This window comes from Trachurus japonicus, chromosome 16 (genome assembly GCF_045865225.1).
Source record: "Trachurus japonicus isolate A0001 chromosome 16, Traja_1.0".
Lineage (NCBI taxonomy): Eukaryota > Metazoa > Chordata > Actinopteri > Carangiformes > Carangidae > Trachurus > Trachurus japonicus.
Window position 1 is genome coordinate 15,745,661 of NC_140922.1, and position 21,704 is coordinate 15,767,364.

Below are 21,704 nucleotides of genomic sequence, written 5' to 3' on the forward strand. Positions count from 1 at the left end.
AGAATTCAGTGTATTTTTTTTACTACAGAGAGAAAATCATGCTTTTCACCTCAACAACATGATGATAGGAGGCATCTTACAGTCTTCAGTCTAAGTTTTCATGATGCGTGCCATGAAACTAGTCTCCTCTTTGTTGCTTCGGTCTCCTCTTCCTTCAGTGTTCACGCAACTACTGTAAGATAGCAGCTGGAGCGGAAGCAATGTGAAAATGGAAGTTAATTACTTTCATCTAAAAATACAGCAAGTCGAGGTGCAAATTTGTCACCAGGTCCTAAGGGACCATTCATCTCCTGCGCCTCAGATCTGCGGCTTGACATGACAGGATGTTGAAAGAGACCTGCCCTCTTCCTTGCTGCAGGTGGTATTAAAAATGTATCTTTTTATCTAATAGCTAAAGTTTGGATTTTTTTTTTCCAGGCGTCAGAGGATGATTCATACATCAGTGACATCAGTGACAACATTTCCATGGATAACTTCAGCAATGGGACAGAAAGTGAGAGACCAATCTCAGGTAAAATGTGGAACAAAACGCTATGATAATTGCCTGCCTCAGTGCAATTTCATAAATTCAGTTACAAATGTCATTCAGGCTTCGCTTCTTCACTACACAGAGAGCTGTCAGTGTCTCACCTGACCTCATACCACATCTGTTCCCAGGGTCTGTAGAAGAAGGCACTGTCCTGTGTCAGCGTAGATCCTGTCTGCCGTCTCCCAGCCCCAACAACAGCACCATCAGCCTGTGGAACATCCTCAGGAACAACATCGGCAAGGACTTGTCCAAAGTGGCCATGCCTGTGCAGCTTAATGAGCCTCTCAACACCTTGCAGAGACTGTGTGAAGAGCTGGAGTACAGCGAGCTGCTAGACAGAGCTGCTATTACCCAGGATCCTTTTGAACGTATGGTGAGATGGCAATTTCACCTTTGGTTGTTTGAGTGTGTGAGCGGGGTCTAAGTTTGAAAAAGTTTTAACAGCACCTCTGAGACTTACCAGTTTACATTTTAAATTGCTATTTTTCTCACTTTGGATAGAATCAGATCAGCTGTTTCCCCTCCCTTTGGCTTCATATCTAGTATACACTAGAGTCCTGTCAGCTAATCACACTCTTCTCTAATAACAATACCAGAGGCCTGGAAGCTCTATCAATTTAACTGAGTGTGTGCAGCAGAATATCAAGCGCTGTTTTGAGAGCTAGTAATTACCTATTGCTTGACAGCAACAGTATTTGCTGGCCCTGCTTATAAAATGACTTCTCTGTGAGAAACATACATTTCTTTCAGTGTCTCACTCACTGCTCTCATTTGCACTTACAGACTTTGGAGTGATGTGGTTCATGAGCTTACACTTGTTCATTTTTGTGTGGGAGATCTGCCTGTGGAGTTTCCCTGTAATAAAGGACAAACACGCACAGACAGTGTGTGTGTGTAAATGTGCTACTGAAAAGCAGTTGAAGTCAGTGTCATCTCCAGTCTGTGGCCGTCCGTTATGACGTGGGAGTAGTTCAGTGATCTCTGGACTCAGTGCAGCAATCGGAGGCGTACTCAGACAGATACCTCGCTCATTACAGTAAAATGTAAAATGTAAATTGAAACTGCTCAGAATCGAAATGGGATTTGACATTCATTATGAACCAATAATATCTGACACCGCTGTGATACTGTGTTCTGTGAGCCTCGAAGCTTATTTTAAATCCTCAAGGTTTTCACAAGCTCATTTTTAAGTCTCATTTATGCTTTTTGTTCTACCTCAAATGTGAATAAAGCATCACTAACAATTGTTTCATCTTTGTATAGGTGTACATAGCTACGTTTGTCGTATCGGGCTATGCATCCAGCTACTACAGAACTGGGGGAAAGCCTTTCAACCCTGTCTTGGGAGAGACGTATGAATGTGACCGGCCAGATAAAGGCTTTCGATTTGTTGCAGAGCAAGTATGCATGAAACCCAATATCTGTGCCTCCAACAATTCAACAACCTCAGTATTCTGATAACAATTCATTGAAAGCATTATTTAAATTGATGTACTAAAGCTTCTCTTTGTTTCCCTTTACAATGGCAGGTCAGCCACCACCCACCTATCTCAGCTTGCCATGTGGAGTCAAAAAACTTTGTGTTCTGGCAAGGTAGAGGAATATATGAATTAATTGTAACAATGGGAGCCGGTTGTCTAGGTTGAATTTTAATGTGTGCGATGCTTTCCTCTGATTTATGCAGACGTGAGGTGTAAGAACAAGTTCTGGGGCAAGTCAATGGAGATTGTTCCTGTGGGTACCACTCATGTAACTCTGCCAGAGTGAGTCTCTACCTTATGCACATACACACACATTCACAGACTGCACAAACCAATGAGTATGTCAATTAAAAGCCACGTCTACGGGCAAAAGGAGCACTTTTAAAATTGATATTTTTCTCTAGATCTGGAGATCACTATGAGTGGAACAAGGTGACGTCCTGCATCCACAACATCCTCAGTGGACAGCGCTGGATTGAGCACTACGGAGAGATCTGCATCAGAAACTCCAGCAGTGATATTTGCCAGTGCAAGATCACTTTTGTTAAGGTGAGGCTCACATGCAAAAAGGCTAAATCAATTTAGTCTGACCCTCACCACCCCTAACAACCATTTTGCACTAACTTTGTCCATGTACATTTCACTAACAACAACCAGTGTGGCTCTGGAAATATGAGGGTGAAAGCATAAGGTAGCACAAAGTGTAAGTCTTTAAGATTGATGTCACACCTGTGCATCATTTACAGTCAAGTCTCCACTTGTAAACTGTAGAATACATTGATTTATAAGCCACAGTGATATGGCCATAGCTCTTTCTCTCGTTTGTGTTGTGCTTGTGTTGTTAGACATCCCTCTGTGAGCCCAGGAGGCTTGATCGAAATAACCTCTGAGCAGTGAAACTGCATATTTCCATATACTGTACATAAGTCAACCATCGCCACAGTTAGTGCTGTAGTTCCTACATGAGTACATAAACCCCGCCTATACGCAGATGGTGCTCTCCACCTGCAAGCCAGCAGGAACTCCTCAGCGTGATTTATGGAAGTCTTCACTGAGAGGAGACAGTTAAATGCTTTGAGACAAGCACACACCCACTGTTGAGTGTTATGTTGCTCTTCAACTCATCAATTGTCTTACCAGGCCAAATACTGGAACTCAAGTGTGAATGAGGTGGAGGGAACTATCACCGACCAGAAAGGGAAGGTCGTCCGCAAACTTTTTGGAAAGTGGCACGAAGCAGTTTTCTGTGGAGACCCGCCTGCAGCCACATGCATCTGGAGAGCAAGTATGACAAGTCTCTACCTGTTTGATAATGTATGCTCTCCCTGTTACAGCAGCTAAGGCAGTGGGTGTCATTTGTTTGTAATGCAGATGCAATGCCAGTAGACCATGAGCAGTACTACGGTTTTACAAAGTTCGCAATTGAGCTGAATGAGTTGGACCCATCTCTGAAGCTGCTGCTACCGCCCACAGACACCAGACTACGTGTAGACCAAAGGTAAGAGCAAAAACTGAATAGAAAGTGCGAAAAAAAGCTCTGTTATGGTGAAAAGTGTGAGAGTTCTGCAAGAATGTTATAGAAGAAAATTGATATAAAAACAGCCCAGTGAATACTTAAGCAGCACATCTTTTATAATCTTACATCATGCATCTTAGTCACGGTCTTGACAGGCTGTCTTGAAAAATGTACACCGTATCCAGTGATCAAAAATAGCCCCAAAATAGGCGCGTTGATACTCATGGTAAGAATAGAAAGAAGCTGCAGAGGCTTTCAGAGCCATCAAACTAATTTTAGCTCACATTTTTAAGGTTTAAAAGTCTCAGTCTAAACTACACGCTGCTGCCACAGAAATATGAAGCACTCTCTTCACTTTGGCACCAAAGTGAAAAACAAAAAACAAACATCACTAGGCTACCTCTAGCCCTTCAGTATCCTGACTTGTGTGTTTGTGTTTATCCATAATTAAGTTATCTTAGAGCCAAAAAATCCTAAATGAAGATTAAAATTGAATATTGAGGATGAATGTTTGGCTCTGTTTGTATAATGAATGTGTCTGTGTCTGGCCTGCAGACTGCTGGAGGAGGGGAACTCGGAGGCTGCAGAGGAGCAGAAACAGAGGATTGAACAGATGCAGAGAGAAAGACGGCGAGTCCTGGAGGACAACAACGAAACACATCAACCTAAATTTTTTAGGTAACCCAAGTACCCAGATTTATCTGCTCCCCACTAAGGAAGTGACTTATCAAGTGAGCCTATCTCAGCCCCTAATAGCCTCGCTTGCAGCTTGTCACGGCAGCAGTCAACTGTGGCATAGGTTCAGTTTCTCCACACTCTCTCCTGTCTTTCACCGTATTCATTACTGTCTGTTTTTTTCTCGGTCTCCTCAGGAAGTCGAAGGACGAAACCTGGGTGAGCAACAACACGTACTGGGAGCTGAGGAAGGACACCGGCTTCGCCCACATAGATTTTCCTACGCTGTGGTGACCGCCCCCCGAACTGCACATCACACATACACACACACACACACATCTCAACCCGCACAGCCTCTACCGTGATCCAGGCTGGTTCTGGTGACGTCCGCGCCCCAGTCTCGCCGTCCACATTCAGCCGTCCACATTCAGTACTGTCTTCTTTATTGCAGTTCATCAAAGTTATTGCCTTAATAGCAAGTGCTTATCTGAGTTGTGTAAACATGTTTATGCAAGCGTATTATTATGAGAATGTTGATCGATTTCAGTAACTTTTGCCCATGTTTCCACCTCTAATGTTACACTGTACAACTGAAACTGAGAAAAGGAAAAAAAATATTTGGTGTCAGCAAACGACTAGATGCTTTTCATTACTGGTCTACTCTTGTTTAAGATTTGCTGAACAACCGGTCACTTTAGCTGTCGTCTTATCATGGACATTCTCTACCTCTGAGATAAACTAGCCTTGATATGCCATTGATTAAGTGTATACATCTAATATTTATTCTGTACCTGCCTGATGCCTTACTGGTTGTACTCATATTGGTTAATTTATTTTTGTTGCATCTCTAATATGTTTTTAAAAGATTATGTTTTGTATTGAATTCTTAAGTTGTTCACATGATGTATAGTCCTCACTGATTTTTTTCTTTCTGTCTCACAACATGCTTTTTGCTATGACAGTGTGAACGATTTGTGCAACAATGAGCAGCAGTAGCAAACGTCCAATCCAGCCCTTTTTTTTCTTCTTTTTTTCACTTTATCCATCGCATCATTGTCTGTACGGACCCTGGGCTTTGGGACCAAAAAGTGTCCGGAACGATGCTCCATGAGCTCAAATAAAATCTCTGATGCTTTCTTTTTGTGTAAGTGTTTTTTGGGGGAGCTGTTTGTTCAAACCACTGACAGCAACTGTGCTGCTACGACTTGTCAGTGACTGTAGATGCTGACTGGTCAGATAAGCCACTTGGTCATAAATGTACCAACAGGAAAAGAGAAAAACAACTGAATCGTCAGTTTTAAATCACATTTCCCCAGAAGAGGAGGAAGTTCATTCAGTGCTCTGGCAGCAGCTCCATTCTTATTCTCAGTGCCAATATATTGTAGAAATAGGAACACACAATAAAAGCTGAGTTATGTTCTTTCCGCTCTCTACTCTTGGGAGAGTCACTGTGATTGCCTTGTTTATTATACACAACTCTACACAAATATTATCTGATGAAGCAGCTATACAATATACGGCTATATGTACAGAATATCAACCACTGGGTTTGGCGTGGGAACAGTGTGTGATTTTGTTGGCTCCTCCCATTATGGCAACTGTTACGTTAATTACAGCTTGGTGATTTTGTGACATGGGAGCTGTATGTCATTTTATTGTTTTCACTCTTTTCCCACAGATGCATTAACCGGTTCTTGTTGGATCCTCTCTACTTGTAAGCAGTGATTGAAGGACTGTAAACATACGGTAGATCCTGTAGGCCAGAAGTGTCAGATGGGACGCTCATGATTGTAGAAGTAAAATTACTGCTGAAGATGAACTTTTGTTAATGAACACAGTCATGTCTGGTCAACTTGAACAAGCCACTAGGTGGCAATAAATGCCCACCAGTGTACCACCACCACGAGTAGGCTACAGTAGGCTATGTGTACATACCTTACATACCTACAGTGCAAATTCATCACTGACATGCACACATCTGTCTGACAGCAAGTTGAGACAAAACAATGAACAAAAACATTAAATCTGTTTGACTTTTGGTTTTCAGATTCACACTAACTTGTAAGGGGAATTCAGATTATAAATAAATAATACATAGGCTATATATATCAATAAATGTACTACCATGAATGTTACTGATGTGTTACTGATGTGTTATTGATGTGTTCTGACAGTGTCCTCTCCGCAGCTGGAGGGGCGGAGCCTCAGAGTAACAAAAACAGAGGAAGCCTCCTCAGTCTGCGCAGCGCCGCTGTTGACTCCTGTGCTGCTGAGAGTCTCTGCACAAAGACAAACTTTGTGTCTGGTGCTTTACTGACAACAGGAGCTCCGGTGGAAACAAACTGCAGCCTCTGCATTGGTTTGACTTCAGTTTACGAGCAGGTGAAGTGTCGTAAGTTAAAAGTGGTGCGTTTGCTGATGCTACTACTAAGTTAGCATTAAGTTAGCATGCTAGCCGCTGTGCAGAGCTGTGCGCGCGACAAGCTGCTTCTTTAAGCTTTGTTTAGCTTGATGTGCTTTTTTGAAAGAAAGGATATAAAATGGAAGAAGTTTTTGTTGTGTTATTGTTATAGTGAAGTTTTTAAAGAAAGAAAAGGATGGTGAAAAAGATTGTTTGAGGTCAGATAATCCTGATGGGGTGTGGTATGGTACTGTCATCTCTAGTCAAACAAGTTTTCACTTTTACTATTACTATCATTATAATTATTAATACCATTATTATCATTAATAGTATTATCTTCCTCATAGGTTTGATCCGGCTCGGGGATGTTTGCCACAGCCACCAAAAACTTTGTGGAGGAGGTGGACCGTGGAGGTCTGTTGATCCCGGTGTCCAGTCTGAATGACACCATAGACATCCTGACGGTGGTGGTGGTGAAGCGCAGGCGTTTCTGGTTCTGGCAAAGGTCCAAGTACTTTCCCACTGATTTCCACTTCAGTGATCTTCTCGTAGGAGACACCCCTATAGCTCCAGGTAGACACCAAAGCCCTGTGTACTAGTCTATACATGCACCAGCCGTCTTCATTTCATTGCATTTGCATTTGCTAAATATCTGCATCAGTACTGTGAATGTTTCCCTGTCCACAGAGAACAAAGAGTCAGACTTCATCAAATTTAACGGGACATACAGTGACAACCTTCAGGGAAACTTAGATGCAAGTTTTGTCCACTCCAACGTGAACCTGGAGGGAAAGGACACTTCAAAACTCCAGTCGTCCTTTGGTAGTTTGAAGAAAGAGGAAGTGAATGTGAAGAAGTTGCTGAAAGACTCCAAAGGCAGGTTAGTGCCCAACCTGTATCCACTGTGCTGTCTGTTTTAAAACAGACTCTGTCTGACAATAATAGAAAATGAAAAAAAACTGCAGAAACAGCACTCTGTTAGAGATGTGCAAACAGCAGCAGTGATCTTTGACCACTCATAAAGTTGCACTCAAAACACAAGGCTCAGTTGAACTTTAATATGCTCACATGTAATTTGTTTGTTTTTGTTAAAAAAAAATCTTAGTCATCAGATTTACTAGTCTGTGTTCGTGTCCTTTATAGTCTTTTTCTTTTTCATCAGAAAGTCACTATCAAACCTTAAGAATTGGTCTTAAACACTGACTGATGTTTTTGTAATTTCACTGTCTCAGGGTGCTGGACATGTCCCACTCTCTGATCCAGCAGACAAGGGAGAAGAACAAGCGAGTGTTTGGGATCGTGAAGGAGCGAATTTGGACCACAACGCCCTGTTCGGTCATAGAGGAGGTGCAGCAGGCTGGGCAGTGTGGAGGACAACTCAGCCTCTGCAGCCCCACAAGCTCTAAGGTAGAGTAGTAGCATTGAAACACTCATTGTCATAATATTCTACATGGTTGTGAGAATTCAGCCACTTTCTGCTATGTGATATTTGAGAAGTGAGTATGAATGAAATACTAATTTCCTCTTTTTTGATCAACCTAGTGCCTACATTCCCTAAAAGCTGTTTTATATTTCCTCTTCTTGGCATCCTGCTTAGCTCAGAATGTGATTTCAGTTCTGCATGAAACTTAAATATGTGGAGCTCTATATAGTTGGTACCGTTTGCCAGCTGTAGTAAAGCTGGGTGGTTTTGTCAATAGTTCTAAATTGTTCAGTCTAGATAGACGCCTTTGCTCCATTATTCTGAGGCTGAAAACTGGGCATTTATTGCTCATGTCTAGGATACAGTAGATAGATGAGATGCACCTCAAAACAAAAAAATCCATACATGTACAATGTATTAGCAGCAGGTTATTGTTTAAAGTGCATATTTTCTTTAAAACTGGCCACCAGGTGCTGACATTGGTATGTTTGATCTCAAGTATGTGCTTTATTATTGTTGTTTCTGCAGGTTTCACTGAAAGAGAATGGGAGCCTGAGTTTAGACAGTAACGTTACCATGGAGATTCCCATCAATACCACCCTTGCCTATTCCCTCATAGAGCTGGAGATCAAACACAATGGATCCTTTGGTGAGAAGTTATTATGTAATCTGTAGATTTGATCAGAACAAATGATAAACCTTAATTAGAATCCGTTGGTATTAGTAAAGTAACGTGCTGTTTGTTCCTCAGAGTTGTGTCTGATGTCAGACACCACTGGAGGTTTTGAAGTAGACGGCGGTGCTCAGCTGTCGGGTGTCTCAGGAGGTCTTGACTCTCACAGTAGTCGTCTTCGACAAGGTACATTACTGTTTTCTTTCCGCAGCTATAAAACATGTGACTCGGGGTCATTGTTGATGACATGCTCAGTAAATGTGTGTTAGGCCATAAAGGGCCCTGAGAGGGTGGAGGCCATCTCTGTCTTATCAGAGAGGTGTGATAAACATGTGTGTTTGTGAACATGTGCTGTGAACGGATTATGTCAAGAAATTCGAAGAATTTAAGTGGTTATTTGGTGTTGGGTAGTTTTTTATTTTATTCCCACATCTGGTTCAGTCTTAGGTTTTAGTGACCTGCTGCATGGCGCATGGTTTCTGTCTTTGGAGGGAATGATAAGGATGTTTTTTTTGTTGTTGTTCTATCCACGACCAGACCTGGAGCAACTCAATGATCACTTCCAGCTGCTGTCATCTCTTCCTGTTGCCACCAGGTCTTCTCTGCTCCAGCAGCTCACAGACATAATGCAGGACCAAACAGCAGTCAGTGCACTCCAGGATACGGTAAGGATACGGACAGAGAAGAAGAGGCCTCGATGGTGGATTTGAGTTGTGAACTTTTTGTGCTGGTTTTTAAATATGGGTGTCTTCCTCTGTCTCAGCTGGAACAGATGTGCCTGGGTGAGGCTCCTGTCCGACCTGATGTTACAACGACAGAGTCTCAAAAACAGAATATCCAAACAATTCTGGGGCTTGTGGAGTCAGAGCAGACGGACCGGTCCACGTCAGTCCTCACAGCCCTGTACCTCGTCAGCAGCGCCTTGGACGGTGAGAAAAGCCGTGCTCTGTGCAGCGTTCAGTGAAATACTGCTAAATGTCTTTAATCTGTGAAAATATTCATCATTTTAAACTTGGGTGGAAAATGATGTGGAGTTGTATAGTTCCCACTGTGTGCACAATGTACTGGAAAGCTCATTTTATTCAGTTGTGTTTTCCTGTTTCGGGGTCTTTTGTCTTTTCAGAGATGACCAGTAGTTGTCTTGGTGTCTTGAGGATGTGCTGTAGCCTCACAGTCTTACAGACAATGGAGCGACTGGTCAGTAAAGTCAGATTTTACTAAAGGTTTCTTTTTTTTTTATATCTGAAGTGATGCATCGTTGAGCTTTCTGTTGACTGTCTATCGCACCAACTCCAGGTGCAGATGGTATCTGGGAAAGGAGAATGTCGTCTGACTGCACTTACGGGGGACGTTTACGAAAAGGCTGAACAAATGTTTGCTTCCTGTAATGTGTCCCTGAAGAGAGACGAGGACACAGTGAAGATGGAGATAAAGCAAAAGCCAGGAAACCTTCCTCTGGTGCTGTGTATAGCCGTCAGAGGTCTGGCCTCATTGGCTCCCTGAGCTTGAACCAAAGATGTCTTTATAGTATCAGCTAGAAACTTTAAATACCACACTGGAGTGTGGTAAAGGGGACCATGTGTATGTTTGGTTTTATTTATCAGCAGTTTTTCTTTTCTTTATGTCACAGTAGAATGTCCTTCAAGACACTACGGCATTTTACTCTCGGTTGATTTCATACATTCATGTACCAGTGTAGAACCAAAAAAAATTGTCAGTGAACTGATAATCATGGATCATCGACAAGTCATTGCAGATTTTGATAAGCAACTCGACTTACAAACTTTTTAAGCTGTTGGGAGTTTGTAAGGGACATTTTTGATAGATTTGTAATTTTATAGGGAAAAAAAGATTGATTTTTAAAATGTCTATATGTTAGATTATTCAGTAAATAATTGGCGATTGTCCATAAGTTCTCAGTGGCTCTGGTTTGTAAGATAAACACTAATTATTAAGCTAAAGGAGATCTGTGCACTTCAGTCTTAATGGCCTTTCCACCATTATGTTTTGTTAGATCAAATAACCACTAGTTGAAATTGTGACACGTCCACACAAAACTGCTGTCCTCCAGAGACACTGTTCTCTGAAGGTGTTTTTAACATGCCAACCACAAACCTCATTCTGAAGCACTTGAACAAATTAGTTGTTGAATATTCAAACGTCATGCCATTTGATTCACACGTCTTTCAGCTTTTGTCTAAGTTCATCTTTTCTATTTTGACCCTGTTAGGAAACATAGTTAATGGTGTTCTAAGTTGTTTCACGTTTTTATTTGTATCCTTCTTGTATATTAATGTCTATGGTGTTAAAAAAACCCAAAACAAACAAAACTATGGTTGTTGGGACGATTTCTTTCTTTTCCTGCTCACCTACACGTACTCAACATGTTCACTGAGTGATTCTGCCAGGAGAAAAAAGCAAAACCAAAGCAGATCATTAGAAAACACCAGTTATTTATTTTACATCTGAAAATACATCTGAAATCTTGTAAAATATACCTTTTGTAAGTAAATATGAACTTTATTTAAAACAGTTAAGTTTTTTTTAGTAATATCACATCAAAAGGGATGGTTCACTGAGATGCAGTACCCTGCTGTGGAAAGTTTTTTTTTTTTTTCTTTCTTCCAGACAAACAAACAGCACCGTGTCAACTGGTCTAACAGTCCATAACACATACATGATCCAAATGTCTGACAATCAATCAACATAATTAATGTTTGTTGTGCTTGAGTGAAAGAGAGATAATGGTAAACACTACAGTATTACTCTTCTTCCTGTACAACATCAAACAGTGACTGGCATGACATGTTCCTTTTATTAAGGTTAAACTGCAAAGACGCCAGGGCCTAGACGTAACCTTCATAAGGTCTCAAAAAATGACACTACTCTACGTGAATGACGACAGGTTCTTAGTGACAAATGAGATGACGTACTGGAGGCAGAAGCACTGTAAACTGTGACACTGAGGTATTGTCCTTTTCAATGAGCAAGCCCTCCTTGTTTTTGTAGAATAAATACACGTTACCTATCTTACATACAGATGTAAAATTAAAATGACAGGACATGGCAAAAGCTGCTTTTGTTTTTTAAAACATCCTGACACACAGGCCAGTAATCTCTTATGATCCATTTCAATAGAAAGCTTAGTTTAAAAAATATTTTTTTTGCCAATAAGTACACTTCCTGTGTGTTGTCAGTTGCATAGTGTGCTCTTAAGGAATCTGGCAATTCAGATCAAGGTGACTCTGATGCAGCTTTGTGCAAGACCCAAATTCACACAGGGCTGATGTCCAAAACGTTTTGTTTGTGTGCAGTACAGGGTTGTGTCCCCATTCATCCCAGGCCCAGCAGCTCTGAACAGCTCCATCCATCCAGCGGGGGTCAAACATCAGTAGACCCAGCTGACTGGAACCCACTGTGGCTCTACGAATAATCGCTCCACCGCCTCCTGCAGCTTGTCAAAGGCCTTGTCCAGATTGTCATTGACAATAGTCAGATCAAAGTAGTGGCTGTACGCCCGGCGGATCCTTGCGCTCTCGTCCACAGTCTTCTTCAAATCGTTCTCCTAGTACACAGAGAGAGATTCAGATCATTACAATAATGGAGGTATCAACCACTTAAAAGCAACTCCCATTATAACCAATATGTATTTAGAGAAGCTTAAAGAGGAACTATGCAAGTCCAGTCGCTTTTCCGCTGTTTTGCTAACCCTCCTCCGGGCCATGTGCATTTGTTTACAACAAAGCCTTTGAGAAATCAATCAATAGAGCGACAGATAACATTATATATCATATGCGATGTTACAACGTGTATATTTATGTTGTTTATGTTAATCTTTCATAAACAAGAGATTACGGGTTACTCCAAAGCTGTTTAATTAAGGTAAAAATGTAGCATAGTTCATTTACAAATCCTGCATAGTTCCCCTTTAAATCCACACAAAACTTACTGTGAGTAGTTTGGTAGTAAGTCCAGCATCTACTACAGCTTTGTGCATAGATCTTAGTGTGTCCAGCTCAGGAGCAGCAATAAACACCACGAATGGTATAAACTCAGCAGTCTTCAACACTTTCAGAGCCTGAACAAAAAACAGATTGTCACAACCAAAGCTTGAGGGGGGAAAAAAATCTACACACTGAGTGTGCGTGCCTGAAATTAACCTGAGGGTTGACGTCCAGGATGCAGGTGCGACCCATAGCCACCACTTCATGGATCGAATCGATCTTGGTGCCATAAAGGTTGCCGTCGTACTCGCCGTGCTCCAGGTACCGGCTCTCCTTGATGTCCTTCTCCATCTCTTCCCTTGTTACAAAACAGTAGTTCTGTCCATCTTTCTCCTCTTCTCGGGGATGCCGTGACGTGACTGAAGGTGAAAAGGGGGGGAAAGGTGTGACATGCGCCCTGGCAGGAAATCTAGTCCGAGTAAAGACAATTGAACTGCCTCGGCTGTCTGTCTCACACACTCACAGGGTACAGTGGTTCCATATCTCAGAGGATTCAAGACAATAAGTCTGTTCTTCAGGCTGCGTCGGCCAACTCCCTGGGCTCCAATCAAAACAAGTGTTTTCCTCTGGAACGGTGGCATCTTTGCTACCTCCTCATAGATCTGCAGCTCAAAACGGTCAAACTCTGTTCAAAGCAAGACAAGGGGCTGAATTAGTTCTGCATTACTCGACACTGTCAAAATCTCTTGTATGTACAAAGGATAACAAGCAGTGACACCCACCAGCGTTCTTGGCAGTGAGGTACATCATCTTTTTCTTCTTTTTCTTTGCAGTTCGAGTTCCACAGAGCATCCCTGAGCCACAAACAGAGAGTGTCAGGTCACCACAAGGTGGTGCTAAAGCCAAGAGATGTTTGACTATCACGATAAAACAAATAAGAGTAATTGGTTATCATGGTGTGAAGGACAGAGCACAATTTGTACTGACCACTACCAGAAATGTCCCAGTCTCTTCTCACAAAAGCTTTCCTCTTCTCCTCCAGGAACTGACTGGGGATGAGGCCAGTGGCTCCACCGACAACTTTGCGTGCCTGAATGGAAATCAGAATAGTTGAGAGACGATAATACCTCATATACAGCTCCCAACCAGCCATGCCGCTATGGTCAAAGTAGCGCTGTTGTTCACCACCACAGAGCGATGTATGCCTGCTCACCTGCCACCAGTTGGGGTCCTCCTTGTTTACTACATGGAGAATCTCTCCCTTGGAGAAGGCCAGACCAGCCTCTTTACAAGGGATCAGGTTGTCTGTGCTCGGGTTGTAGTTGAAGTGAGGCTTCAGATAAACCTACAGTTGGGTGTGAACAAGAAATCAGAGAGTTCAGTCACACCAAGAGCAAACACAACGACACATCTTAGAGCCAGTAACATGGCTATAGAATAAACTAATGATATACCTCTTATTTAAAACTGTTGAGTGCATGCCCACTTTTGTTTTTGCTATACACTTAAAAAAATTAAGTAGTTACTAGGAAGTTGGTTGTGCTTCCTCTGTTTTGAACATTTTTCCTTGCAACTATTAAAGATCAGATCAGACAGAGCAGTCAGGAAGATTTTAATTTTTCAGGGTCGCTGATAGATTTATCACAAGCATGTTTTTTTTCCGCTTTGGTGGCATAATTCACAAGTTAAATCTTCAACCATGAGTGAAACCCAACAAATACATAAGTAAACAGTAGAATGAGGTCATCCGATCCTCCCAGGCACAAAGGTCAGTGTCTGACATAACCCCACATACTGCTCCTCAGTATCAGCTGCTGTGTGTGCCTGTTACAGTAAGAAGAAGAGGAGAGAGGGGGGGGGCTCCAGTGAATAGTGTGCTGTATGTCCCAGATAGTGTGGAGTGATATTAATAGACCCTCAGCGGGCTCCATTTTCAGAAGCCTGGCATTCTAAGATCGGCCAGGTCAGGCAGCCCTCGCCCAATCCCTGACAGGTACAGTATAACCCCCGACCAGCCTCCAGTGCACCACCACATACCCATCACTGCTGCTGTATTCCTATGCAATTACAGCTGTGATTTCAAAAAATGTTACATGAGCAGATGTAAAGAAAAAGAAAAACATATTTTGAGATGCTAAAACAGGAAACATAATTTGCAGCATCTCCCTCCCTTCCTCACCTGTGGCGGTGCCGGTGTGTCTTTGTAGCTTGGCAGGACTTTGAGTGTGATGCTCCCACTGCAGTCCCTCAGCAGCTCCTGGAGTTCATGGGGGTTGCTGCCGACCTCGCGACCGTTCACCTCGCGGATTATGTCCCCGGTGTGCAGCATGCCCTGCCTGTCAATGGAGCTGCCGTGCAGGATCCGTGCGATCACCATTTCTCCTTGCTCCACACGGAACGTCACCCCCTGAAAGAGAGTAGCACTCATTCAGTTTCATACGTCCGCACTTCAGAAATCACTACGGAGGCCAATTTCATGGGTTGGTCAGTGTAGCTGCAGTAAAAGGACTCGCTCGTCTTGAGAGATTACATGAAACTGTCTCACTGTTCTCACTGATGGTCAATAAAAGAGGAGGTGTTAAGTGCTTCACAGCTTTACAGGAGTAGTTCATGTTACCTCGAGTTGTGGTCGGTGTACATGCCTGGAAGACTTACCAGGGGCTCCCCAGCTTTCTTCTGGATGCCAATCATCCTGACAGCATCAGCTGGCATGAGTGAGCTGGTCATCACAGCATCGCTGTTCACTGCAGCGTGGGGCATTTCATAGCACTTTGCAGCCACTTTGTCATGAGCCTCTATCAAAGACTGAGACAGAAAGATTGGAGGAAGAGAGAGAGAGAGAGAAATGAAAAATACATCTAGCTCACAATCTCTGTAGCTTCAAGTACATTTTCAACATCTTTTTCTGAAAAAAAAAGACAGCAATCACAGCTCCCATGTGCTACTATGTGGTAGCTTCTACCAGAATACACAAAGCTACAGTGGCAGGCACTGTAACAGGCATTTAACACTAAAACATCAAAACATAAAAGCATCAATCACTTGGCTGTACACATTCCTTTGACACAACCCTTTCTAAAAAGACACTCCCATGCCTGCATTGACAGGATTAACTATTAAATAAAGAAGATGAACCATATTTTTTCTTACCCCTTGCAGCCTCAACATGGAGTTAGCATTAGTCAGAAACCACTAACTGCATCAGCAAATGTGAGGATTTACTGAAAGAGAAGGTGACACGGCCTTCTCCCCCTCACTTTACTCACATAACTCAGCCTGCTATTGGCCCGAGGAAATACACCCCCACCCTCCCATGCTGCAGCTAGCAAGTGGTCGAGAATATAAAGGGCGACAAAGAAAAAGAGCTGTTTAACAGGCACTTCAGAGAAAATTAGGCAATGGTTGGAGTAAAAAGCTCAAACATCCCATTCCCACACACACACAAAACACAAGCTCGACCATTCATCCTATAAATCTCCGGTCTATTCATCTCCATTTGAACCCAGCAACAATTGTGCACCAGAGGAACGAGGCCTAAGATACCTTAAAGTGAGGCTCCTGAAGGATTTTGGCAAGCTCTGCAGCGACAGCATCTTTTTCTGGCAGGTTGTTGAGGGAATCCAGGATGTCTGTGACCAGCTGAACATTATTGTCCTGCACAGCTTGTAACTTCACTTCCTCAAGACGCTCATGAGCCTACACAGAAAACACAAGAACTCTGTTGAAAGATATTTGTGCCAATAAAAAGGGATTTTTTTTTCTTTTACCAATTGGAGGAAAGAAATGTTGCAGAATGTCATGGTTTTCAGGGATCAGAACAACCACATCTGCATTTTTGGCTTAGTATTTTTTGTTTTGTTTTAGTAAAACAGCTCTGGTGCTGAGCCTTTCACAAACTCTATTCACAGGATTTTTGTCCATTCAGTCTATTCCCTTCAAATATACTGTATTTCCTTTTCTTAAGACAGCTACCATCCCAGCGACTGCAATTTATTACATTTTGATTATTGTTTGGACATTGAAAATATGAAAAATATCTCTATCACAAGCTAAATTGACCCACCTACACATGAACAAAAAAGCAAGGCAAAGAAATAAGAAAATGAACTCTTCTTTGAACTAGTTTAACCAAAAAGCCCTAATTGGTATCACTACAACTGGGTAGACAGATGAGAGCAGTAATTACATACATCTGTTCTGTGTTGCTAATTGTGCATCTCAGAGTTATTACATACAATGGCATATTGTTCCATTTCCTCTGATAAAACACTATATTGTCTCAAACGTTTCTCTTGTGCTCACACACATCAAGTCACAGTGAGATGCCATCAAAACGGCAATATTCTTCATCAAACTATCACTGAGATACAGAGGCAGAAAAAGGAAATGAACAGTTAAACATTCACATGACCTTAACAGAAATGACATGTGGTTCCATCTACCAGGACAATTTTCTAGTATCTAAGGAGAGCGTGGCTATGTTTGCTAGAAATTAGGACAAGAGCTTGCCTTTGTGACAGGTTTTCTATAGAAATCATTCTATTTATAGATGCAGTAGTTGAACCTGATGACCTCAATCTGCATTGAGATTTTTTTCCTGTTATGTAAGCCATTCGTTCGTCATGCTCTCATCTTCTTTTAGCATGACAAAATTTTAACACTTTAACTGAGGTTAAAAGATAAATTTGCTGTCTATTTTAACAAAAAAAAAAAAACTTTTGAATGTTATGCTTCCGTTCAATTGTTCAATAACTACAGGAGTTGTACTGTGCGACCATGCTCATAGTACATTTGATGCTTGTTTGTTCTTCTAATGATGGGAAGCGTTACACTGCGCCCTAAATGTGAGATATTTCCTGCGTGTAATTTAACCTTGACACCGGAAAAGTGGGCACACAGCAAGCAAGATTAGTTCATGTCACAAGGTATAACATTACAAGACACTGTTTGTTTACAGATACACATCCTTGCTCAAAAAGCATTGCAAATTTTGCTTCAGGATTAAAAATAGGTTGGTGAGCTCCATTTGGTCCAACTGTCAGGAAGAGTTAACCATCCTCTGGAGGGACACGTGACACTTACTACATTTGCTCCTCCTCTCTACTATAGCTAGAGCTTGATGACCAGCTAATGAGATTACCGCTCTGTGTATGCATGCATGCATATCTGTGTGTAGCTGCAGGGTGTTACCTTGGCAAGGGAGCGGACGATGGGACTCTCCATGATGCCTTTGAGGAAGATGAGGTCAATATCTTTGGCTCCTCCTGATGGCAGGTCTTTAAGGTTGTCTAGTACCTGCTGCATTACTGAAGAGGAAAAAGAGTGCACGTCAAAATTGGTCTAAATTTTAAAAAATAAATTCCAACGACGCTGCTTTGTGAATACAGGCAAAAATGTCTGTGACACACAAAGCTTATTGCCAGTAATAATTAAAATTCTGAGCCAATGAAAAGACAGATGGAAAAAAACAACAAAACAGTGTGACTATAATAAGAGCTTATAAGGCAAGAACAATAAGTGGACTGTCAGTCAATGGGCCAATTCACTGAGAACGTCCCTCATTTCCATGAGTCACAAAGGAATTATTCTACTAATAGGTCTGCCTTGTAGGGACTGAAAGCACGTAGCAAGACACTAATGCCAAACTAGCTATTATTAACCATTCAATTTGACACAACAAAATTAATGCATCATTTTATAATTTCCAGTACTTATCTGTCCATTAAAATAGGATTTGTCATACACCCTGAGAGCAATAAGCAAGCCATTTGTCTTCATCAGTTTTTGTCAGACAGTTTGTACTTAAGTAGACAAAAAAATTAAGGTCTGACAGGATATCCTTAAAAATGAATAGCCACTATAAAACAAACTAGTACAACATTTGTCTGTTTTGTAATATGTGATTCTGCTTTATTTCACGTAGGGGACAAATGTGAATATTCAGAGGCAGCAGCAAACACACCCACACAACTATCTCTGGGCAATACGCACCATTTCTTCAAATGTTAATCGAATGTCAACTATAAAAAAAGATTTGCACACAGCATTATAACAGTCCTGTGCAAAAGAACTTTGTCTGTGACAGCTTACCTGAGCCAGACTTTGCATTGGCCACAGTCATGATTATTATTCCTCAGCTCAGGACGTTGAAACTCTCTAGCACGGTCAAAAGCCACCCAACTGCCCGCTTATAGAAACCAGTGCAACTGGAGTGCTGCAGAAGGTAGGAAACCTGCTTAAGTCAGTATAACGTTCACTAAAATCCCCACAAGCCATGTCAAAAGAGAGACATTTGCCAATATGTATTTCTGTAGAGCTCATGGGAATTATGATGCATGAGAAATAGCACAGAAAAAATGTCTCACTGTTTCTGCACATGTTAATACAGTGAGCAATGAGCATTTATGAATTAAGGGGATGACAAAGAAAGCTATTGAATGAAAATGGGTCTCCCATCTGTCAGGCTAAAGGTTGTGCCAACCACACACAGGGAGGCCCCTGGGACTGTACAAACACAGTGTCCCAACAGAGTGAGGCAAAAACAGATCTGCCACTGCCTCATAGGTAGGTGGACAAACAAGTACAGACCACCACACATTAAACTGTATAAACATCATAAATGAAGCATTGTAGTTAATGTCAACAAAGACAGCAAACAGACAGATGATCAGATCGAGCCAAAAGGAAGACCATGAATGGCATAAACTCACCTACGAGCTATGTTCAAATCATCAGTGCAGCACTCCGACACGGAGCCACACGTTTTCTACAAAACACTCATCTGGTTCCTCCGGGCTAAAGAGAAAGGGGAGGGAAACAAATCACATTACTTAGTATTGAATTGTCCCAGACAGCCAAAGGCCTCTTGGGTCCTGATAAAATCACCACACGCTGGTACGTAAGCTCCTCTCTACCCCAGGGGGGCCTTCATTGGCCAGGAATTTCCTGTTCAGGGCGCAGACTTTCTGGTTGTCCAAATGTACAAGACAATCATAGCAATTGGCACCATGTCATATCAAACTCCTAAAGAGTGTAACTCAGTGTGACTCGGTATTAATAGTGCTCTATGGATTTAAAAAGCTCTGAAGCTGAAGCTGAAGCTGTACCTACATGGGACATTTCATCTGTACGCGCGGACAATTAGCCTAATACACATGTATGTTTCAAAATGCTGGAATACATCGAGAACAATTACTGGTGTTTCATATACTAAATATTCCTAACGATAAAGGAATAATGCTGACTTTAAAATAAAACATACAACAGATTATATGCTGGAATATTAAAGCAATTTCTGAATCTGATATATATATATATATATATATTTTTTTTTTTTAAACATATTTTGTTACAGGTGTATAGATGTTACTAAGCCTGTCCATGCCTTGCTGGTGATGGTGTTAAAATGCAATATATTTTTTGGTTATTTCAACTTTTGGTCAGGCAAAAAACAGGACATTAGAAGGGTTTCTCTCTCATATAATGTTTTATATTTGGGGCAACATCAATGTATGGCATCAGATTCATTACATAACCTAGCACGACGAGACATTACTTAGGGTACATGTAAACTAAAAGTCTGACCTATAAGGCAACAACAAACTAAGTGACACCAAGTTCCAAGAAGATACAAGATAAAGAGTTTGAGCCACTTCATTCACAGTCCTCGGGCTTTAAAGACGGTGGTGTTGAATGGGGCTCAGATGGGACCATGAGCACGCAGGACACCGCCTCCTCCACCCACCCGTACTACAGAGACACGTGAGGAGGGGCAGCCAGCCCACAGTGGGAGGTGAGCGGCTCGGTGCTCGTGGATAGGTCCGTAACGAGTCCTACTTAACGTTAACAAAAGTCACAAAGTTACAACAACTTCCAACCAAAACTAGTATTTTCAACACCAACACGCTCGCACTGCAGTGAGTGTGACACTTGTTGCTAAGCTGCTGAAGCTGCACCTCCAACATGAACTACCGCTAATATGAATACACTAGCCACTGGCAGCTAATTAGCAGCGCTGAATAGACACTTAAGTGTTAATACACAACGACTGGACGTTTTAAAAATCAATTACACTGCAGCTACAACACGTCACGGTCCCGTTATCGGTAAATCCGCCGCTGCCTGTCCCGTTACAAGTTAGTGTGAGCCGCCGCTGGGTTAGATAGCTCGTTAGGGCAAGTTAGCAATGCTAATGACTCCTTCTCAAACACTAGCGTGTGCTTAACACGTGTAAGACACATTTCAGACTGTCACCTAATAATGTTACCTCAAACTAACAGTCGAGTCTGTAAAAACAACAACAACAACAACAACTCCACTTGTTCGTGTTTTCGTGTAACGTGGTACTAGAAAGGTAGAGTCGGTCACAAGTCCGGTCTTTAGCCAGTTAGCAGCTAACAGTGTAATATCATGTGGCTCCAAACCAGCTAGCACCGCGGGTATAGCCGCGGCTGGTCCGGTAGTGAGAGCCGAGAGAGAAACCATAGGGGTCCCGTGATGAGACAGTCGCTTAACCCGTCTGGAGGGAAGTATTTAATGATACTTTACCTAATTTAATCAGCAGCTATCATCCGGTCACGCTGTCGTGGTTCCCTTCATTTCAAAGTTTCGCAGACCACTTGCGCAATAGTAGTAACTTGTTAGTGCATTTCCAGTGAGGCTTGCCTTGCCTTCTTGCCCTGCGTCCCTTCCCTCGGTTCCCCCCCGTCCACACAGATTGTGCCGTGCTGCTAATGACATCCAATGCCGTACAAGTTATATCTAGCCTGGTGAATTCCTGCACTGCTACCCACCCATGTAATTTACTGTAAACACTACTCCAATATTGAATACCAGGTCTAGACTAGAAGCTATGTCGAGGTAAACTGCCTTTATGCATCTGATTATTGTTTCCCCATCCAATCAATTATCCCCACACTTAAAAAAAACAAAAAAACAAGCTCTTTGCTCCTTTTGTTTGTAGACTGTCGCCTATAACATTGCAATATTGAGTTGACAGCTCACTACAGCCAATTTCATAATACATATCCCATCGGCTTAAATTAAAAAATAATTGAATTGAA

At 42.0% G+C, this 21,704-nt stretch overlaps 3 protein-coding genes across 12 annotated transcripts in view; 2 read left to right on the top strand and 1 right to left on the bottom strand.

Moving 5' to 3' along the window:
* osbpl3b (oxysterol binding protein-like 3b) overlaps positions 1 to 5,338 on the top strand; it is a 30,449-nt gene extending 25,111 nt beyond the window's left edge. For all 7 annotated transcript variants that reach the window (XM_085802015.1, XM_085802013.1, XM_085802016.1 and 4 more), the window contains 10 exons: positions 418 to 511; positions 658 to 902; positions 1,793 to 1,930; positions 2,059 to 2,122; positions 2,214 to 2,292; positions 2,415 to 2,559; positions 3,151 to 3,295; positions 3,382 to 3,508; positions 4,082 to 4,204; positions 4,399 to 5,338. In XM_085802015.1, coding sequence (XP_085658141.1) covers positions 418 to 511; positions 658 to 902; positions 1,793 to 1,930; positions 2,059 to 2,122; positions 2,214 to 2,292; positions 2,415 to 2,559; positions 3,151 to 3,295; positions 3,382 to 3,508; positions 4,082 to 4,204; positions 4,399 to 4,495 — 1,257 coding nt within the window. In that variant the 3' untranslated portion in view covers positions 4,496 to 5,338. The remainder of the gene's footprint in view (positions 1 to 417; positions 512 to 657; positions 903 to 1,792; positions 1,931 to 2,058; positions 2,123 to 2,213; positions 2,293 to 2,414; positions 2,560 to 3,150; positions 3,296 to 3,381; positions 3,509 to 4,081; positions 4,205 to 4,398) is intronic.
* A 1,105-nt stretch (positions 5,339 to 6,443) lies between these two features.
* Positions 6,444 to 10,990, top strand: gsdmeb (gasdermin Eb). Of its 2 annotated transcripts, none has more exons than XM_085802079.1 (10): positions 6,444 to 6,593; positions 6,950 to 7,175; positions 7,290 to 7,482; positions 7,835 to 8,009; positions 8,554 to 8,674; positions 8,777 to 8,884; positions 9,236 to 9,363; positions 9,462 to 9,627; positions 9,822 to 9,895; positions 9,995 to 10,990. In XM_085802079.1, the coding sequence occupies exons 2-10, from the start codon at positions 6,968 to 6,970 to the stop codon at positions 10,199 to 10,201; spliced, it is 1,380 nt and encodes a 459-aa protein (XP_085658205.1). In that variant the 5' UTR covers positions 6,444 to 6,593; positions 6,950 to 6,967; the 3' UTR covers positions 10,202 to 10,990. The 2 variants fall into 2 exon arrangements, with proteins under 2 accessions (XP_085658205.1, XP_085658203.1); XM_085802077.1 differs by having other exon boundaries at positions 6,469 to 6,583.
* A 144-nt stretch (positions 10,991 to 11,134) lies between these two features.
* Positions 11,135 to 21,510, bottom strand: pals2a (protein associated with LIN7 2, MAGUK p55 family member a). 3 transcript variants are annotated; one of them, XM_085802074.1, is made up of 14 exons: positions 21,190 to 21,355; positions 19,353 to 19,437; positions 18,733 to 18,856; positions 17,833 to 17,948; positions 16,186 to 16,338; positions 15,298 to 15,447; positions 14,822 to 15,049; positions 13,856 to 13,987; positions 13,630 to 13,732; positions 13,425 to 13,496; positions 13,166 to 13,327; positions 12,859 to 13,061; positions 12,648 to 12,776; positions 11,135 to 12,263 (listed from the first exon to the last, which is right to left on the bottom strand). In XM_085802074.1, exons 3-14 carry the CDS (start codon positions 18,761 to 18,763, stop codon positions 12,087 to 12,089), a joined length of 1,656 nt encoding a protein of 551 aa, XP_085658200.1. In that variant the 5' UTR covers positions 18,764 to 18,856; positions 19,353 to 19,437; positions 21,190 to 21,355; the 3' UTR covers positions 11,135 to 12,086. The 3 variants fall into 3 exon arrangements, with proteins under 3 accessions (XP_085658200.1, XP_085658201.1, XP_085658202.1); XM_085802075.1 differs by having other exon boundaries at positions 18,733 to 18,874; positions 21,190 to 21,353; XM_085802076.1 differs by lacking the exon at positions 18,733 to 18,856 and having other exon boundaries at positions 21,190 to 21,510.
* Positions 21,511 to 21,704: the final 194 nt, after the last annotated feature.